The 19444-nt window shown below is 42.1% G+C and overlaps 2 protein-coding genes and 1 non-coding gene across 7 annotated transcripts in view; 2 read left to right on the forward strand and 1 right to left on the reverse strand.

Annotated features, from left to right (window-relative positions):
- Positions 1–230: 230 nt before the first annotated feature.
- Positions 231–2471, reverse strand: RPS27A (ribosomal protein S27a). The gene is made up of 6 exons (XM_059659807.1): positions 2414–2471; positions 2248–2312; positions 1747–1801; positions 1279–1364; positions 798–929; positions 231–414 (listed from the first exon to the last, which is right to left on the reverse strand). The coding sequence occupies exons 2-6, from the start codon at positions 2293–2295 to the stop codon at positions 265–267; spliced, it is 471 nt and encodes a 156-aa protein (XP_059515790.1). The 5' UTR covers positions 2296–2312; positions 2414–2471; the 3' UTR covers positions 231–264.
- Positions 2472–2813: 342 nt separating this feature from the next.
- The window catches only part of CLHC1 (clathrin heavy chain linker domain containing 1), a 30132-nt gene continuing 13501 nt past the window's right edge, over positions 2814–19444 (forward strand). The window contains exons 1-7 of one of the 5 annotated variants that reach the window (XM_059659803.1): positions 2814–2893; positions 6676–6934; positions 9846–10033; positions 12939–13072; positions 17457–17658; positions 17766–17878; positions 18271–18355. In XM_059659803.1, the coding sequence (XP_059515786.1) occupies positions 6758–6934; positions 9846–10033; positions 12939–13072; positions 17457–17658; positions 17766–17878; positions 18271–18355 (899 nt within the window). In that variant the 5' untranslated portion in view covers positions 2814–2893; positions 6676–6757. The other 4 variants (XM_059659802.1, XM_059659804.1, XM_059659806.1 and 1 more) reach the window with 4 other exon arrangements.
- Positions 18534–18665, forward strand: LOC132214094 (small nucleolar RNA SNORA20). The gene has a single exon (XR_009448189.1). It is a non-coding gene; the product is annotated as a small nucleolar RNA SNORA20 (small nucleolar RNA).

Here is a 19444-nt window from a genome sequence, read left to right on the forward strand (position 1 = left end):
GCCATGGTGGCGGGGGCTGAGGCGGTTAGGGGTGATCAGGCTGGCAGTGTAGGGCAGTTAGGAGCCCGTGGTCCCGGATCGGAGAGGTGCAGGCCACGCTGAGGGACCCCCCCCACCTGGGCCTCTAGTTAAATATAATGGAATTCTTCTGCCAAAGTATAGTTTATCAATTTGATCCATCAACTTTTGATGCTTAAAAAAATTCACTGGAATAAGATTCAACAATCAAATGTTAGTTCATGTCTTTTATTAACCCAAATACAATTACTTGTCTTCTGGTTTGTTGAAGCAATAGGTCAGACAACATTTGCCACAATAATGTCTGTCAAAGTGGCTGGCCATAAAAACTCCAGCACCACATTCATCTGAAGGGCACTCCCGACGAAGGCGACTGATTTTGCCATTCTCATCCACCTAAAAAGCACAAACCTGCTGTTAAGATAATTTTACAACGTATTCTGAAGTCTATTTTAAGTGAATCAAAATACATTCTTTTAGTCACACAATGGTAGTTTTTAGTACTTACGAACCCAAAGCATACCAAACCCTCACCAGTAATTACTACACCAAACAAGTTCAGAGCTCATTCAAGTCAAACCCTGCAAGAGACAGACTAAGCTAAACCTGAACCCACATCGGACTTCAAAACCAAAACCCTCCTTTGGAACAAGCAGCTAAAGCTGATCCCCATGATCTAAAGTTCAAGTATTAAACAGGAAAAATTTTATACTAGGAGTTTGAAACCCGAGATACAAACACAATTTATTAACCTATAGGCAAAAACTTAATCGGCTCACTTTGTAGTACTTCAGGACAGCCAGCTTGACCTTCTTTCTCTTATGCTTGTTCTTCTTGGGAGTGGTGTACGACTTCTTCTTCCTTTTCTTGGCACCACCCCGAAGTCTCAACACAAGATGAAGCGTGGACTCCTGTTAAGGCAGCAGCACGAAGCAAGCTTTAAAAACAATCACATTCGTGCTCATGCTCCACCATGGGAAGCCAGCTCCACGCATCCTCTAATGAGATGCAACAGGAGGCGCACGGAGGAGGGAGCCTTGGGGGGAGAGCCTGACTCTCAGCTAGTGCACAGGGAGATTCAAGCACCAGCTTACTCCAGGGGACCCGACCTGCAAACCCAGGCCTGGGAACCTAGAGCAGTGCTTCCCGAACGTTCACGCAGGAGCGGCCTGGGAAAGCTGAGTAATCGAAAGCTAGTCTTAGCATCAGGTGTCAGAAATGTTAAGACTTATACTCAAAGGGCCGCTCTTCCTGACAGACCTTTTGAATGTTGTAGTCAGACAAAGTGCGCCCGTCTTCCAGTTGCTTGCCAGCAAAGATCAGCCTTTGCTGATCAGGAGGAATTCCTATTGGAAACAAAACACCAACCAATTAGGTCACGGCAGCACCAGCCTCTGCTCAAGACTCACGAGGTAATCATCCCGAGTCAATGGCACCGGCAGCCCTGAGCTCTCACTGCCGGCCACGCAGCCTGGCTTCAGGGTTCGCTATGGGACCTCATGTGATCGCCGGCGGGACTCAACATGCACACGCTACCATCACCTTCATTTGCAGAGGAAACCGGCTCGGCCAAATGCACATGCAGCGGACTGCACTGCAGCTCGGTTCCCTGCTCAGAAACGTTCGTCCCCCGTCATTTCACACGGTTTCACTGACTCCCCCCTGACCCCTGACCCTCCCCACCCAGCGCCGGAGGTTACGGTTTCTAAACTAGAAAATAGGACTTGCCTTCCTTATCCTGGATCTTGGCCTTGACATTTTCTATCGTATCCGAGGGTTCAACCTAAGAGTTTTAAAATGCAAAGGTAATGGTAAGACAGGAAGAAACAAGAACAAACGCCCCATTCGAGTGAGCCGAGCGGGGCGGGGGGGCTGCAGCCTCCGAAAGAGCTGGTCCCTCACGCGGCGGACAGGCCAGCCCCCAGGACCGCATCCGGCGAGCACTTCTCAGCCCCGCGGGGCGGGGGCGGCGGCGGCGGCGCCACACGTGCTGGGCCCGCCCGGAGCGCCTCCCGCCCCTGCCGGGACCCCCGCCTGGGTCGCGGGCCGGCGCCACCGAGGTGAGGGCCGAGCCTTTAGACGCGCAAAGGCGGCCCGGAACCCTGCCCTGCTCGGCAAACGGCTCTCAATTCAGGGTCAGGTTTCAGAACCCGGACTCAGAAACACGCTCTCAAGATCCAGCTCCGGGCCTTCCTCGGCCTCGGCTCCCTCACGCCACCTGGCCCGCACCTCGAGAGTGATGGTCTTCCCCGTGAGGGTTTTCACGAAAATCTGCATCTTGGCGGCGACTCCACCTGAGGGGGAGGAGAAGGAAGAGACGGGTTACGCCTGGGGACACAAGAGGGGAAGGCCGGTAGGCCGCCGGCTAGGGAGCCGACGAGAAGCACACACTCACCGCAGATGGCGGATCGGAAAGGAAGGACGCCGCGCAGGCCCACACGGTTCTCGGGGCCGCCGCCGCCGCAGGCCCCACCTCTTAGGCGACCACACCAAATGCCTGACTGCTATCACCGCGGCTGTCTAGCCACATGCCAGACTAGCTCGTGGACCTCATTTCTTCTCGTTCTAGGCCGGGCTTATTTCTCACTTTAACCTCCAGAATGCTCTAGAGATAGTAGGTTTAAACAATTTAAAATGTCTTTAAAAGGCTTGTCTCCTATAGGGGACGTGGCTAAGAGGGTCTTAAAAAGGGGGTGGGATTGAGGGGGCCTCATGGAGGAAGAGGAGGAAACGGAAGTGTCTTCTGGGAGTTGTAGTTTCCACTGCTTTCTTTGGGCTGAGACTACTTGTCCCAGGATGCAGTTCCACCCCCCCGCGTGCCGTAGTTAACTAACTCCACGCACTGGAGCTGGGGTTTTTGGAGAAAGGGAGTAAGGTGAGGAGGGAGGAAGGGCGGAGCGAAGTAATGCTTTCAGGGGAGGTGGAAACGGGTCGGAAATGACTAGGAGGAAAGGGCAAGAGGCTGGGGGCGGGTAGGAAAGGAGGTAGCGTTCACCTCCTCACGGAGGCGGTAAGGAGCGGAGGATCAAGCCATCTTCCACCGCTGCTCCCCGGGCCTGCAAGGGAAGGAGTTCTGTGGCCAACTCCAGGCAACCTGAGAAATAGGTGATATCTTCCAAAGCTCGGGTTCATCCTTTTTTTTTTCTTTTTTGCCCTGTAGTCCCTCCGCCTTCAGCCCCCAAGTCTCTGCTGGTGTAAGGAAAGTTCTGAGCCTGGTTTGCCGTGTGAGACAGTTTAATATGTTGCAAATCTCAGGCCCGGTTTTCAAATGTTAAAATGAACCGATACGGGAAAGAAATCTGCGGGATGGCTATTAAGTTGTAGAATTTCCCAATCTGTACGTTGGCGAAGCTCCCGAGAGGAAGCCTGGAGTGTGTGTGGGAGCGCCCGGCAGGCGGGAATCAGCCGGGAGTTGCGTCCTTACCCGCCTTCCTCCGCTGCACAAACCACGGACTCCTTCAGGGCCCCCTCCTGATGCCCTCCTGTTTTTATCCCTGTGCCTGCCCCCTGTATGCCCACCCCCGAATTCAAGCCCTCCTTAATCTCCTGGAAGTTTTCACTACTGGCTTCTAACCTGCCTCTAGTCCTTCTCCTTTTCTAACCCACCTTCACTCTTGTCTCCAAATAGTATTCTAAAAAGTAGGTTAGGTCATTATTCTATTTCACCTTCATAATGAGATCCAAATCCCTTCCTCTGATATTGGGCCTCCAGCTCCCTTACATCCTAACCTGCCAAACGCATCACTTGCTTTATCCTGTCGCGCGAATTGAAGCTCCTGACACGGGCGCGCTCACGCTGTGGCTCTAATGAGGAATCCACTTCTCCCGGGAACATTCCTTGTCCCAGGTGCCTCCAACTAGGCTCCACCTTTACAACAGACCTCCGTGCAAGAGCCGTCTACACTCACTGCCTCCAAAGCTGCCCCTTTCCTTGACTGTACCCACTCCTTTCAGGCTTTTGTACCCACCATTCTACTGCAATAGCTTTTGTGGTCACCAATCACCTGTTGCTAAATTCAGTAGTCAGTTGATCTTATAGGATCTGTCAGCAGCATTTGACACAGTTGATCACTCTCTCCTTTGAAACACGGTCTTCGCCTGACTTCCAGGACACCCCTCTCACTCCTACCTCTGGACACCCTTTTAGAGGCTCTTTTGCTGCTTCCCCCGGAGCTACCAGACCTCTAAACTTTGGAGTATCTCCCCAGGATTGGTCCTTGGACCTCTGCTCTGGCTTTGTTTACATTTCCCAGGTCATTTTCATTCTGTCTCATAACTTTTGAATACCATTTATTATGCAAATGGCTTATAAACTTACCTCTCATTCAGGTTGCCCACCTACACTCCAGCTTCACATGGCCTGCTGTTTATTCAACATCTCCAGTGGGCAAGCCCCAGACTCCTGATCTCATGAAATTGCTCTTCGCATCTCCATAAATGGCAGTTCCCATCTTTCTAATATATAAGGCCACAAACTTTACGGTCATCTTTGCTCTCTCATACCTACATCTAATCCCTTCAGCAAGTCCTCTTGGCTTTGTTTTTAAATACTAGTCTATATGCAGAACACTTCTCCCCACTGCCACTGTTACCATTCTGATTCAAGCCACCATTCTTTCTCCCCGATGGTTGCAGTAGCCTCCCAGCAGTTCTTCAGGCTTTGGCCCTTGTCTTCACAAAGCAGCAAGAGCAATTCTTTAAAAATGTGTAAGGCAGCTGACACTCTTGCCCACAGTCCTCCAATGGCTTCCCATCTCACTCAGAATTAAGCCTAAGTTCCTGTAAGTGAGGCTGCTGCTCCAGCACTGGGGTGACTGGAGCCTCCATTCCTCTTGCCAAATCTGTCCAGACGCAGCGGTTCTCAACCTGGGGGTCGAACGACCCTTTCACAGGGGTGGGTCGCCTAAGACCATCGGAAAACACATACATAATTACATATTGCTTTTGTGATTCATCACTATGCTTTAATTACGTTCAATTTGTAACGATGAAATTGGGGGCCACCACAACGTGAGGAACTGTATTAAAGGGTCGGGGCATTAGGAAGGTTGAGAACCACTGGTCCAGAGAAAGGGCACCTTTTTCTAAGCTGCACAAGGGTGCCCATGTGCAGGTAGTGGTCCTGCCTTCCAGGCCCTGTGCTTGATCTGGCTGCTGCAGCTCTGACCTCATCTCTGTCTTCTCTGCCTTTCTCATTCTCTTCCGGCCCCACTGGCCTTGCTCTTCCTCAGACTCGCTTACTGCCTTGAGGCCTTTGGGCTTGCTGCTCTCTCTGCCTCAACCACTCTTTCCCAGGAATCTACATGTCCTGCTTTTGTCAGATTTCTGAAATGCCACTTATCAGTGAGGACTTTCCTCTTTTCCTAACTTAATGCTTTATATAAAATTGCACCCGCCCACCCTCCTAACTCTCTCATTCCCAGTTTCATTTTTCCCCCATATGACTTATCCCTATTTGTCAGGCTATGTTTTTACTTTGTGTTGTCTCTCTTTCTACTTGAACATAACTTCTGGGAGGTTAAAAGCTTTGTTTTGTTCAATGTTCTTTCTCTAGCGTCTAAGATAGTGGCAGACACACAGAAAGTGCCCCTAAATATTTTTTTAACATATTTTTATTGATTTCAGAGAGAAAGGGAGAGAGATTAGAAACACCAATGATGAGAGAAAGAATCACTGATCAGCTGCCTCCTGCATGCCCCATACTGGGGATTAAGCCCACAACCCGGGCGGGTGCCCTGACCTGGAATCAAACCGTGACCTCCTGGTTCATAGGTTGATGCTCAACCACTGAGCCATGCTGGCAGGGCCTAAATATTTATTGAATAAATAAATATGGCATAACTTAAGCATTGCCCTAGTTGTGATTCCTTTAGATGTTGTCCCTGATGTTTGATGTTTTCCTGCTCTCTCCCAGTGAGATGCTCCTCTGGGCTTTTATATTTTATAGCCCATTGTGCCCATCTCTGTCTCACTGCCTTCTCTGCTCTACCAGTAGATTTTTTTTATGGGAATACCTAAAAGATAAGGTTTATGGTACAAAACCAGCAACAGTCAATGAATTGTGGGCACATAAATACTGAAGGAAATGATTCTTTTTTTTTTTAATATATTTTATTGATTTTTTACAGAGAGGAAGGAAGAGAGATAGAGAGTTAGAAACATCGATGAGAGAGAAACATCGACCAGCTGCCTCCTGCACATCTCCTACTGGGGATGTGCCCGCAACCTAGGTACATGCCCTTGACCGGAATCGAACCTGGGACCTTTCAGTCCACAAGCTGACGCTCTATCCACTGAGCCAAACCGGTTTCGGCAGGAAATGATTCTTGATGTTTGCGATTCCATTGCATTGTGTTACTAGCAGTGCCTGGACCAGAATGGTCACGAGTTTGAAAACAGATGTTGACAAAAAAATTATTTCTGTAAATTCTTTTAAATTCTGAAAATGAAAGCTGACTTTATAATCATTCAAAGTGTATACGTATACATTTTGGGGAATACCCTGTACATGCTCGGTTAATAAGAAAAGAGCTCCTATTGACTGGTTTTAATTGTTTATCTCAGATCCATGGCACATTTTTTTTACATTTGCTTTAGATGAATATTTGACAATTTATTTTAAGCTTTAAATTAATTGATGGTCTTTTTTTCTTTCAGGCCTATCAAAAGTTTTGGCTTTGTTGCAAAAGCAAGTCAAGAGTTAACTTTTCTCTGTTGAATAAGTATTGCAGATTATACCATGTCGGTTCAAGGAATAAATAAACATACAATTATCCCTCCTATCATTAGTAGATGTGATAAGGAATTTTTGGAAAGTATGCAAAGATACATAATTACAGAAACTAAAAGAGTGGGCTGCAATGAGGAAGGACCTGCTGATGAATATTACATCATATATCGAAACGTTTTTGATAAGGTATCAATGCTTTTAAGACAATGGATTTTCATGGGGAAGAAATGTTCTTTCTTTTCTTTTCTTTTTTAATATTTGTATTGCTTTTAGAGAGGAAGGGAGAGGGAGAGATAGAATCATCAATAATGAGAGTGAATCATTGATCAGCTGCCTTCTGCACACCTCACACAGATTGAGCCCAAAACCCAGGCATGTGCCCCGATCGGGAATTGAACCGTGACCTCCTGGTTCACAGGTCGGCGCTCAAACCTCTGAGCTCTGCTGGCCAGGCAGAAATGGTCTTTCTTGATGACTAATACTCCTGTTTTAGTAACACCACTGCTTGTTTAACTACATCTATCAGTTTTGAAAAGTTCATCTCTTTTGTTAGAAAGGGGAGAAGGGAGAAAATGCAATACTGCACTTATTGGTAGACAGTTGATGAATGTTTCAACTGTTTGGGCTTAAGTGCAAGTTATCAGTTTTAACATTTTTATCAGTTTTTGAGCAACACCTAGCAGTGCCCTCTAACATTTTGACCCTCCATCTGAAAGTGTTAACTGATTTGTGAGGGATTGGGCTGTAAGCAGGAACCTTGTTTTGGGTTTATGTGTGGTATCATTAAAGTCTTGGTCTAGATTTGATCTACCACAGTGATTTTCAACTTTTCTCATCTCACAGCACACATAAAGTAATTACTAAAATTCTGCAGCACACCAAATAATGTATTTTTTGCTGATCTAACAACAACAAAAAAGGTATAATTTTGACTTATTCACACTGGATGCCTATTGTGTTGGGTGCTGTCTTTTTTTTTTTTTTTGAGGGAAAGAGGTCAGTATTGCATGTTTTAAAAATTCTTGTGGCACACCTGTTGAAATTGCTGACCTAGCATATTGAATTGAGGTCCCTTGTAGATTAGAGGTCTAGGTAGATAGGCACAGTAAACAGGGGGTTTGACTAGACCAGCCGTGGGCAAACTACGGCCCGTGGGCTGGATCCGGCCTGTTTGAAATGAATAAAACTAAAAAAAAAAAAAAAAAAAAAGACTGTACCCTTTTATGTAATGATGTTTGCTTTGAATTTATATTAGTTCACACAAACACTCCATCCATGCTTTTGTTCCGGCCCTCCGGTCCAGTTTAAGAACCCATTGTGGCCCTCGAGTCAAAAAGTTTGTCCACCCCTGGACTAGACTGAACATTGGAAATATGGAGATGAGATTAGAAAATGCTGTGGCTTATATAACATTTGATTTTGTTTTGCAAGGTTTTAGCAATACCCATTTTTCTTTTTGTTTTTAAATATATTTTGATTGATTTCAGAGAGGAAGGGAGAGGGAGCGAGAGAAACATCAATGATGGGAGAGAATCATTGATCAGCTGCCACCTGAATGCCCCCTGCTGGGGATCGAGCCCGAAACCCAGGCATGTGCCCTTGACCAGAATCGAACCTGGGACCCTTCATTCCACAGACCAGCGCTCTATCTACTGGGCCAAACCAGCTAGGGCATGAGGCTGTAAGAGAACGAGGAATCATGGAGACTGATAAAATGAAGAATCAGTCTAAAATGAAGAATTCAGTCTAAAGCTCTTGCTGTTTGTTGCCATTGAGGAATGGTGGTTCCAAGTATGTAGATTTTTCATAGTTTTCAAGAGAAGCTGGAAATATGGTTTTCAGGTGAAATTTACTAAATTTTACTAATTACAAAATTTACTAATATTTTGTGGGTCAAGCAAAACTATTCTACCTGTGGCCTGCCAGTCTGTCTTCTTTCTTTTAATGCAATATCTACTAGTATGCATTCTCCAAAGTTCCTATGAGTGTTCTCCTGATATCTATTTCTTCTAGCAGACAGATATGGGAGCTAATCAGTGTATCACTACAAGTCTATTTTCTATCCAGTAATGCATCCAAGTTGTCTTGGATTGTTGTAGCACACCCCATAGGTGTGTGGAGTGGACGATGGCCAGGAACAGCAGGGTGCTTAATTTGAAAGACCACAGAATCATGGCTTCTATTTTATTATGGGTTCTTGGGTGGCAGTCCTCCTAATTGGGTTGATAGGTAGTATAGTCATGTAAAAAAGACGCCCAGTATCTCCCACTCAGATATCCTCTCCTGGTACTTGTCATTGATGAATTAATCTCATACCATTTCTTGAGAGACCAGATGTCTTCCTGGATAATTTTTTCTAGATATTATCTAGCTAACAGAGAACTAGTAGGGGATACCAGAGACTAGAGATGTGGCAGGAGTAGAATGCATAATTGTGGTTTTCAGAGAAAATTATGGATTGATCACCTCTGTTCTCTTTATATATGAGTCCCTTCTGAAATCCTTGTGAGCACAATTTGAAAACTGTAAATTTTAAATTATTTTAAATGTTTATTTGTTTTTGCATGGGTATTGTATACACAAGATTAGCAAATAAATAAATAAATAAAACCAATAAAGAAAAGTATACAACTAAAGGTCAGCTTGTTCTCTTTCCCTTTCCTTTTCTCCAGGCATCCACTGTTTTCTATTTTCTTCTGTTATCCTTTATCCTTCCAAAGATATTCTGTACTTTCACACCATTGGAAGCCATGAGTAGATAGTGATGAGGGATTTCCTACCATTTTACTTGATATCCTCGGAATAGGAATGCAGTATTAGGCCTGGTATTGGTTTTAACTGATACTATATAATGTATGTGTTCATACCAAGTAGAGAAAAATATGATATTTTTTCTCTCATATTTAAGCTCACAGGACTGTAATTTACAAAGAGCACATATTCAGGAAATATTCTTTAATACCCAGTAATATTTAAGACTTCTAATTCCTCATCATGTTTTATTTAAAAAATAATCTATAATGCTCTTTGAAAGGCTTTTGATCCATGGTGTACCAGAAAAAAATTCAAAACTATAGGCAGAAAAATCATATTTCAGGTAATAGAATATGTCACTGCATACAAATCCATTCTTACTTCAATCAAAAAAGAATATGATGCCATCATTGATACAATAAAAAGAGACCAAAGAATTGCATTTTATCTTCATGGAAGACTTAAAGTTTTTGCAGCAGAGCCCACAACATTCGTGTACCACAGGAAAAGAATAATCCAACTTGAAGCAAAGTAAGTATATTAGCAAGTAGCCCAAAAGGTGATCAGTGTTACTTGGTTATATTAACTAACTAGTGTAACTATAACCAGTGGTTATCAGTCTTTTTTGTTATTTTATTTTAAAGTCATGTTTCCATGTTCCCCTTCCTACCAACTTGAAGTAACTATTTTTTACTTAAAACTCTTGTTTGAGAATTTTATATCAGGATCATTGAGGCACGTTGTAGTATCACAAAATGAGGGATGCAGTTAGTTGCTTCCGGTAATTGCCTGCATGGAAGATTTGATAGTACAATTTCATGATTACCATCTGAATTAGAGCACTTAATTCTGTATGCACAAAGGTAAGTAGCCTACTAGGAGAGGATAAGATGCCCACTCTTGTTGCATAGTCTCATATTTCCAATGTTTCTTCCATTTGGAAAATGATGGGCACATTATTTTTATAGATAATTTCAAGCAACTTGGGAAATTATGCAAAGTTTGACGTGGCAATATGGCTGGCTAGATGTGGATCTTCTATTGGGGAAAAATGCTGCATAAAGTAATTTTTAAAAATCTTACCAAAAGCAACAGGAAGCCGACAAGATAGTAAGAGATCATCAGGGCAAAATCAGAAGACAAAAGATAAAAGGAGCACAAATGATTCTATGGCCCTGAGAGCATTTATTAAAGTAGTGATCATAAGCTTCAGTTTTTAGTGTGGCGCTGGGACAAAAGACAGAGCCTCGGAACTGCTGCCCAAGGGGTTCAATCTTCTGGGAAATCCTCCCCGTGTAAAGCTGGGAGAATAAAGGGCTATAACCTTGTAGCATGAACCAAAGGTGAACTGTCCCAGCCTTGGGGTTGCATGGAAGCTTACTTTCTGCTCAGCAGACTGCTGATGGGAACAGGGCTTGTTCTGGATGAAACGTTCTGGAACTAGAAATGGTAGTGGTTGCACAACTCTGAATATACCAAAATCCACTGAATTGTACACCTTACAGGGGTTAATTTTAAGGTATATGAACTCTATCTAAATAAAGCTATTATTTAAAAAGCTATGAAAAAGCCATATTATGTTTAATCAAAACTCTAAGGAGATAATATGGTATAGGGACAATATTTGAAGATATAAAGGCAAAGAATTTTCCAGAACTGGTGAAAGATAGCAATTCACAGATATGAGGCCCAAAGAATCCCAAGTAAATAATCTTCAGCGAGGTTTATTGTAGTGAAATTGTCAATGATAAAGAGATTGTAAAGTGGCTATAGAAAGCGACAATAATTAGATACTTCTCAATGTGTTGTGGCATATATTGGGACTTCATTCCATTTTCTGGCTGAATAATACTCAGTTGTATGTATATACCATATTTTGTTTACTTATCTATTGATGAATAGTTGGGTTGTTTCCACCTTTGGCTGTTGTGAATAGTGTCACTAAGAACATTCATTCTCTTCGAGTCCCTGCTTTCAATTCTTTTGAAAGACTGTTGACTTTTTTTTTTTTTTTTAATCTCAGAGAAAGGAAGAAAGGAGAGAGGGAGAGACAGACATCCATGCAAGAAACAAACATGGACCAGTTGCCTCCCATACGCACCCCACTCTGACTTGGGCTTGAACCCACAACCTGGGTGTGTGCCCTGACCGGGAATCAACCCCACCACCTTCTGGTACATGGATAACGCTCCAACCAACTAAGCCATACCAGCCAGTGCAGAGAGTCAATTTTAACATTGCTTTCTTTCACAAGCATAAGTTTATTTGGATGAAAGCCAAAAGAACTTTTATTTTCACAGTCCCTCTTTCATAAATACTGTAAGCTCTTGTTCCAAGCAATCTGTACTTACCAAGAGCTCTGTAATAACCAGATGCAGACAGCCCTTATCTACTGACAAACTTGTTATTAATTTGCCAAAACCATTGTGACATTTATGTATCTAATTTATTTTAATCTGTTATTTTCTCCCTGGGCCACATATCAATGATAAATTAGGAAGTAAACTTCAAATAATGCTTGAAAGAAGTTTATATCTTCTTCTTGGTCTTTAAGATCCCCATTGCAGGAGGAACTCAGTTTTCTCTCAGAGGAGTGCTTTCATTCCTCCAGCTCTAGGATCAGAATTACTACAGTAGGCTGAATAATGGCTCCCGAAGATAGCAGGTCCTCATCCTGAGAACCTGGAAATGTTACTTTATTTGGGAAAGGGGTCTTTGCAGATGTGATTACATTAAAGATCTGGAAATAGGGAGATTATCTCGGATTATCCAGGTGGGTTTACAAGTGTCACAAATTTCCTAATCTCAATCACAAGTGTCCTTATAAGAGAAGGGCAGAGGAAGTGTTGACAAAGACAAGGGGAGAAGGGAATGCGACCAGGAAGCCAGAGATTGAAGTGATGCAGCCACGAAGGCAGCTGGAAAAGGCCAGCAGCAGAGTCTCCCCTAGCTGGTCTAGAGGAAGCACGGTCCCGACAGCACTCTGGTTTTGGCCCAGGGATACTGATTTTGCTGGTCTCCAGAATGGAGAGAAAATAAATGTCTGTTGTTTTAAGCCACCAACTTTGTGGTAATTTGCTATGACAGCCCTAAGAAATGGATAATTACTTTGGAAAATGAATTTTCAATGCAAAGGTAATTTTCAACTAAAGGGAATAGATAGTGCTTTGTGGCCAGACTATTATGTTTAACATTACAAATTTCCAATAAGGTTGTGAGTCATAGTATTGCTGCTCTGAAAGAAAATTGTTCCTCACTATGAGGTTAGTAAACTTTTTATGGGGCACTGTTTTGTAAACTTCCACCTAAATCCATAATGGTTCAAAATGACAATTAGGCAAAATAAAATAATGATTTAACCTGTTTTATTAGAAATCTTATGATTAAATAATTAAGTTAGTTGAAAGTAACATAAGAATGCCTTTTTGTTTTCCAGAATGAAGGTTATTGAAAATAATTCCTCAAATATTCAATTGCAAATAGACAAAATAAAACAACTTAGGGCAGAGTATGATGTGGAAGAACTAAAACATTTTCCTTTCTTCAAAGATCCTTCAAAACCTATTCCAGGTACTATATTTTGTGTAAAATATTTGAAAGAAATTCTAATTACCTATTACACAAGTTAATATGTATGTGCCATGTATAGATCTTCCGAGTACAACAGGACTTTATCCATCCTTTACAAACAACTTTAGCCAGGACTCTAGATAAAAACAAGAGAATGACATTTTACTTTTCACCCAATCCCAGAAGTTTCCCCACTTTGCTTTCTCCCATCTTCCTAATCTATCACCAATGGCTTTCAGAGGTGGCTCTGTTCAACATGCACTTCTTAATTTATTAAAATGAGCCTCAGGAAAAAAACCAAGATGGTGGCATAGGTAAACACCGGAGATTGCTGCCTCACACAACCACTTCAAAAATACAACTAAAAGACGGAACGGACATCATCCAGAACCACAGGAAGGCTGGCTGAGTGGAAATTCTACAACTAGAAGGAAAGAGAAAAGCATACTGAGACTTAGAGGAGGTGTGGTGCAGGAGTAAAATACAAAGGTGCGGAGGTGCATGCAGAGAGGGCTGGCGGCTGAGGGCACGATTGCCTTTTTCAATTGGGAGGGAGGCACAGGCTCTGAGCTCCAGTTCCGGGTGAGTCTCTGGGGACCCAGACTCATATGGGAGAAACGGGACTATCTGGCATCGGTCGGAACTCAAGGGCAGCTTTCTCTCGGAGGCACACGCAGCGATTGCAGGGGCCTCTGAGGACAGGACTGAGAGCAGCCATACTGGCCCGCCTGCCCAGTTGATCCCCTGGGGCTCCGCCCCGCCCAAGCCGTGCACGGAGGCTTTTGCATATGAACGGCCCGGCCCTTTGTAATCTGAAAATTACTTAACAAACTGCAGCTGCCCAAGGCCCCAGGGCTACTTACATTGCTTTACAGCTGGCTTCTGCAGGGTAGCCTCAGGCAGAGGCTAGATTAGCACCTCCTTAGATCCAAGAGCCAGAGCACCCAGTGGTCAGCGTGGGACCATCCAATTATAACTCCGCAGATCCATAGGGGACACACTCAGGGGGCAGACCCAGCACCAAAGCCCCACTGAAGCAAGTCTTGCCCCATAAGGGTGTCTTCAGCACAGAAGTTCTCCCACCTTAGACACAGCTGATTCTCACAGCCAATTGGCCTGGAGGTCAAATCCTCCCAGTGTTACCTACAACAATCAAGGCTTAACTACAACAAGACTGTGCACAAAGCCCACAAGGGGGTGTACCAATAGTGTCTACCTCAGGTAATTGGGGAGGCTGAGCCACTGGGCCCTATAGGACACTTAGCACAGAAAGCAACTCTATCGACACAGTGAAGCATAAAAAATGCCGAGACAATGAAACAGGACACAAATGACAGAAATGGAGGCAAGCAAACTACTGGATATAGAGTTCAAAACCACACTTTTAAGGTTTTTCAAGAACTTTCTAGAACTGCCGATAAATGTAGTGAGATCCTCAAGAAATCTAGTGAGAGACCCTCGATGTTGTGATAAAGGACCAACTAGAAATTAAGCATACACTGACTGAAATAAAGAATATTATACAGAGTTCCAACAGCAGACTAGAGGATCGCAAGAATCAAGTCAAAGATTTGAAATGCGAAAAAGCAAAAAACACCCAACCAGAAAAGCAAAATGAAAAAAGAATCCAAAAATACGAAGGTAGTGTAAGGAGCCCCTGGGACAGCTTCAAGCTGTCCAACATCTGAATTATAGGGGTGCCAGAAGATGAGAGAGAGCAAGATATTGAAAACCTATTTGAAGAAATCATGACAGAAAACTTCCCCTACCTGGTGAAAGAAATAGACTTACAAGTCCAGGAAGCACAGAGAACCCCAAACAAAAGGAATCCAAAGAGGACCACACCAAGACACATCATAATTAAAATGCCAAGAGCAAAAGACAAAGAGGGAATCTTAAAAGCATCAAGAGAAAGAAACTCAGTTACCTACAAGGGAATACCCATACGACTGTCAGCTGATTTCTCAACAGAAACTTTGCAGGCCAGAAGGGAGTGGCAAGAAATATTCCAAGTGATGAATACCAAGAACCTACAACCAAGATTACTTTATCCAGCAAAGCTATCATTCAGAACTAAAGGTCAGATAGCTTCACAGATAAGGAAAAGCTAAAGGAGTTCATCACCACCAAACCAGTATTATATGAAATGCTGAAAGGTATCCTTTAAGAAGAGGAAGAAGAAGAAAAAGGTAAAGATAACAAATTGTGAACAACAAATATGCATCTATCAACAAGTGAATCTAAGAATCAAGTGAATAAATAATCTGATGAACAGAATGAACTGTTGATTATAATAGAATCAGGGACATAGAAAGGGAATGGACTGACTATTCTTGGGGGGGAAAGGGGTGTGGGAGATGCGGGAAGAGACTGGACAAAAATCGTGCACCTATGGATGAGGACAGTGGGTGGGGAGTGAGGGCGGAGGGTGGGGTGGGAACTGGAAGGAGGGGAGTTATGGGGGGAAAAAAAGAGGAACAAATGTAATAATCTGAACAATAAAGATTTAATTAAAAAAATAAATAAAATGAGCCTCAGACCCCCCCCCCCCAAAAAAAAGAAACAAGAGAATGAGAAAACCCTAAAAGGTTAAAAGAGTTCCAGACTGACTGGACTATATACAGAATATTAAATTGTGGTTCCTGGTCAATATCGGCATTAACTGGGAACCTGTTAGAAATGCAAATTCTTTGACCCCAGTGCAGACTTACTGTGTCAGAATTCTGGGCATGGAACTGGGGTGAGGTGGGGGAAGAGCCCAACAATCAGTGTTTAACAAGTTCTCAGTTTAGTCTGATGTACTCTAGAATTTGAGAACCCATGGTATAATACATGAAAAAACTGTCGTGTGTTAGGTTCTGTGAATATTGTTGATTCATATTTATGTCAGCATGCACTGGTTCCTCATCTTCAGCTAAGCCACATTTTGAGAAATTGTAGTGTATCCTGGATTTTTTTCCCCCTAATATTTAATCGGGAGGTTTTCTCAAACAGGCTCAGGAAACTTTTTTTTGCTGGGTAAATGAACAACTAAAGGAGACAAAAGTGAGGACAAGTATATCTGGGGAAGTGCAAGTAGCATTCTGTCTCCTGGAATTCAGGAAGCTGAGAGCTTTATATGATGAATATAGAGGAATTATAAATATTCACCCTGGGGACAAGGACGGCTTTGAGAATAGATAACTGTATTCAAAACTTTTATGGATGTCAACTAGTGTTTACCCAAAAGCAGGATCAATAGGTGGAAATTTTAGGAAGTAGGATTTGGATTCAGTGGAAGAAGCTATGTCTTGAAATAATAAGCTATTCCACACCAGAGGATTTCAACTGAGGTTGAATGATCAGTCAGCCTGTGTTAGGTGGAGGTAGGGGCTAGATTTCCTTTCAAATGTAAAATTATAACTAACAAAACATAAATAAGATACATATGAATAAGTACAGAATAACAGATAAATTGATTAAATGCCTAGAGAATTCAGGGTAGGGTAATGATCAAAATTGAGTAGGATTAATCCAAAAGGGTTTCTGGAAGAGAATTTTGAGATATACCTTTAAAGGCAACAATTAGCCTGAATGAGAAGGGAAATCATTTGGCGTGTGCATGTGCATGCGTGTGTGTGCGTGTGCGTGTATGTGTGATGAATAATGAGTAAAAGGGGCAATTTGAGAGGGAGAGAGGACAGATATGGCTGGGATTTATAAGCTTTTCATTGCAGAGAATAAACATTACCCTGGGGTTAGCAGGAATAGTTAATGGAAGACTTGGTTAGAGAGAAATTACTGGTCAGAAATCCTGAGTTGCTAGGCAGAAGCTCTTAGTGTTATTGAGTAACAGTAATATTTAGGGGTTTGCAGGGTATGGTGATGAGGTCGTTCAAAAATTCTTTCTTAAAATGCTAAAGTGTGGCCCTAGCTGGGTTGGCTCAGTGGATAGAATGTTGGCCTGCGGACCAAAGGGTCCTGAGTTTGATTCTGGTCAAGGGCACCTACCTCGGTTGCAGGCTCCTCCCCAGCCTGGGCCCTTGGTTCGGGCTCCTGCAGGTGCAAGAGGCAACCAATTGATGTGTTTCTCTCACATCGATGTTTCTCTCTGTCTTTCCCTCCCCCTCCCTCTCCCTAAAAACCAATGGAAAAATATCCTCCGGTGAGGATTAACAACAACAAATGATGCTAAAGTCTTTCTAGAATATTCACTGGTATGTTTAAAAACTGCTAGCCATTTAAAAATTGTATGCTAATTCCAATTATGTTCAGTAAATGACAAATTCATGCTACCATTTCTTAGTCATTTCCTGACATAGAGAACTCACTGACATATTTTACATTTTTGCACAAGAGTCCCACCCATGTCTTGGCTGGTTTGATTTGTTCCCTTTTCCCATAGGCATGATTCTCGAAGAATCCTTCAATTTAGATGCTCTCAATAAATACCTGAAACATCTGGAAGATAAATATGCAGAAATTAAACAACTGATGTCAAAAAAATATGTCCCATTTCAGAGGAAGGCAGATTTAGAGGAGGAAATGATTGTGATAGTAAAACGGCAAAATGTAGCTCAAAGTCTGAACAAAGAATTAGAGTTTCGGTATGCAAGTTGATTATTTTTAAAGTTTGAAGCTTTTATATGTGTTTATTCTAATATTACATTTTGATTTTAGATTCAGTCTGTTGTTGATGTTTTTATCTTTATAGTCATCGAAGACTGCAGATTATTTCATATGCACTTACTTCATGGGTAAAATCTGATAAGAGCAGTTCATTTGAAGACTTCGTGAAGCAAATTGAGCAAATCCAAGATTTACATGGTAGTTTATTGATATATTTAATTAATACAAATAATGGAAAACATTACTTCTTCCCCCAATGCACAGAAAGCTAATGAGTGGGAATTTTCCTAGATAGAGTTTAAGGAAAGCAAAAATGTACTTATTTTGGTTAGGTCTCTGTTATCCTATGGGCTTCATCCTTCAATAGCTGACAGATAATTGGTAAAGAGTAGACTTGGTGAACCAAAGATATAATACCTGAAAATGTACCTTAAAATAAGAAAAAAGGAAAGGGAGGCACTTAGTTTAGAAGAGGTTGATGCTATTAGAAACTATAGCATTAAGTGGTTGTATTAAATATCTGCATGCTTAATCTTTCCTATTAATGTATAACCTTAAATATCATCTGGTGGATCTTTCGATATTTATAGGTAACCAAAGCTTTATTGAAGAGCTATTGGAAGATGATCCAGGCAAGGCAAACGAAGCTGAAATTTTGCTTTCCTACATTGAAAGGCAAATATTTTAAAAGCTTGGATTTTCCTTGTTAAAATAATATTGCAATCATTTAATATGTATTTAAATAATTATTAAATACATCTTTAATATTAATTAATTAAATGTTTAGCATTTATTTAGCATCTTGATGAGCTATAGTCTCTAGCTTTTGTATCTTTAAAATTTTACCCTAGTACTTCCCATTTATTTGTTGTCATAGTCTTTTCAATGATCTGAGCAGTTATATGCATGGGATAAAATAACATTGGGCCATTGTAAATTGAAATGGAATAACTGTTTCATTTCTTCATGCATGGTCTAGACATTGAAAATTTGTAAAAATTCTAATAGACAATTAGAAAATAAGGTAGAATTTTAAATGATAATTCTCTGTGATAAAATACTAGATTGGGCCCTGCCAGCGTGGCTCAGTGGTTGAGCGTTGACCTATGAACCAGGAGGTCACAGTTCGATTCCTGGTCAGGGCATATGCCCAGGTTGCAGGCTTGATCCTCAGTGTGGGGCATGCAGGAAGCAGCCAATCAATGGTTCTCTCTCATCATTGAAGTTTCTATCTCTCTCTCCCTTTCCCTTCCTCTCTGAAATCAATAAAAATATATTTTAAAAAATACTAGATTAGTAGTCTAGGAAATATTTCAGAGAATATAGGTGGTTTGTAGTGTTGATTTAAGTTTTATTTATACTTTTCTTGCATTCCCTCATCATCAACTTGATATTAAAAATATTTTCCTAAATATGTTTTTATTAATTTTTAGGGAGAGGGTAAGGGAGAAGGATAAAGAGATAGAAACATCGATGAGAAAGGAACATCCCTTCATATGCCCCCCACGGGGGACCGGGGGTTGAGGCCACAACCTGAGCATGTGCCTGGACTGGGAATCAATCTGGTGACCTCTTGGTTCCTGGGTCAATGCTCAACCACTGAGCCTCACTGGCTGGCATATTTTTGCCCAATACTTAAGTTATTATTTATAGTGTAAATTAGAGGCTTAAAGAAATTTAAGACTTTATTCTTTAAGAGGTTACTTAATAGGCTATAAAGTCCATATGTAATGAACATATTTAATGTTCCTAATCTTATATGTG

The sequence above is a fragment of the Myotis daubentonii genome, chromosome 12 (genome assembly GCF_963259705.1).
Source record: "Myotis daubentonii chromosome 12, mMyoDau2.1, whole genome shotgun sequence".
Classification (NCBI taxonomy): Eukaryota; Metazoa; Chordata; class Mammalia; order Chiroptera; family Vespertilionidae; genus Myotis; species Myotis daubentonii.

Coding starts and splice junctions, on each gene's coding strand:
- RPS27A (XM_059659807.1), bottom strand. CDS start 2,295: ATGCAGATTTTCGTGAAAACCCTCACGGGGAAGACCATCACTCTCGAG. Junction 1,365..1,746: donor CAAGATCCAGGATAAGGAAG/GCAAGTCCTATT, acceptor TGTTTCCAATAG/GAATTCCTCCTGATCAGCAA. Junction 415..797: donor CTGTCCTGAAGTACTACAAA/GTGAGCCGATTA, acceptor TGTGCTTTTTAG/GTGGATGAGAATGGCAAAAT.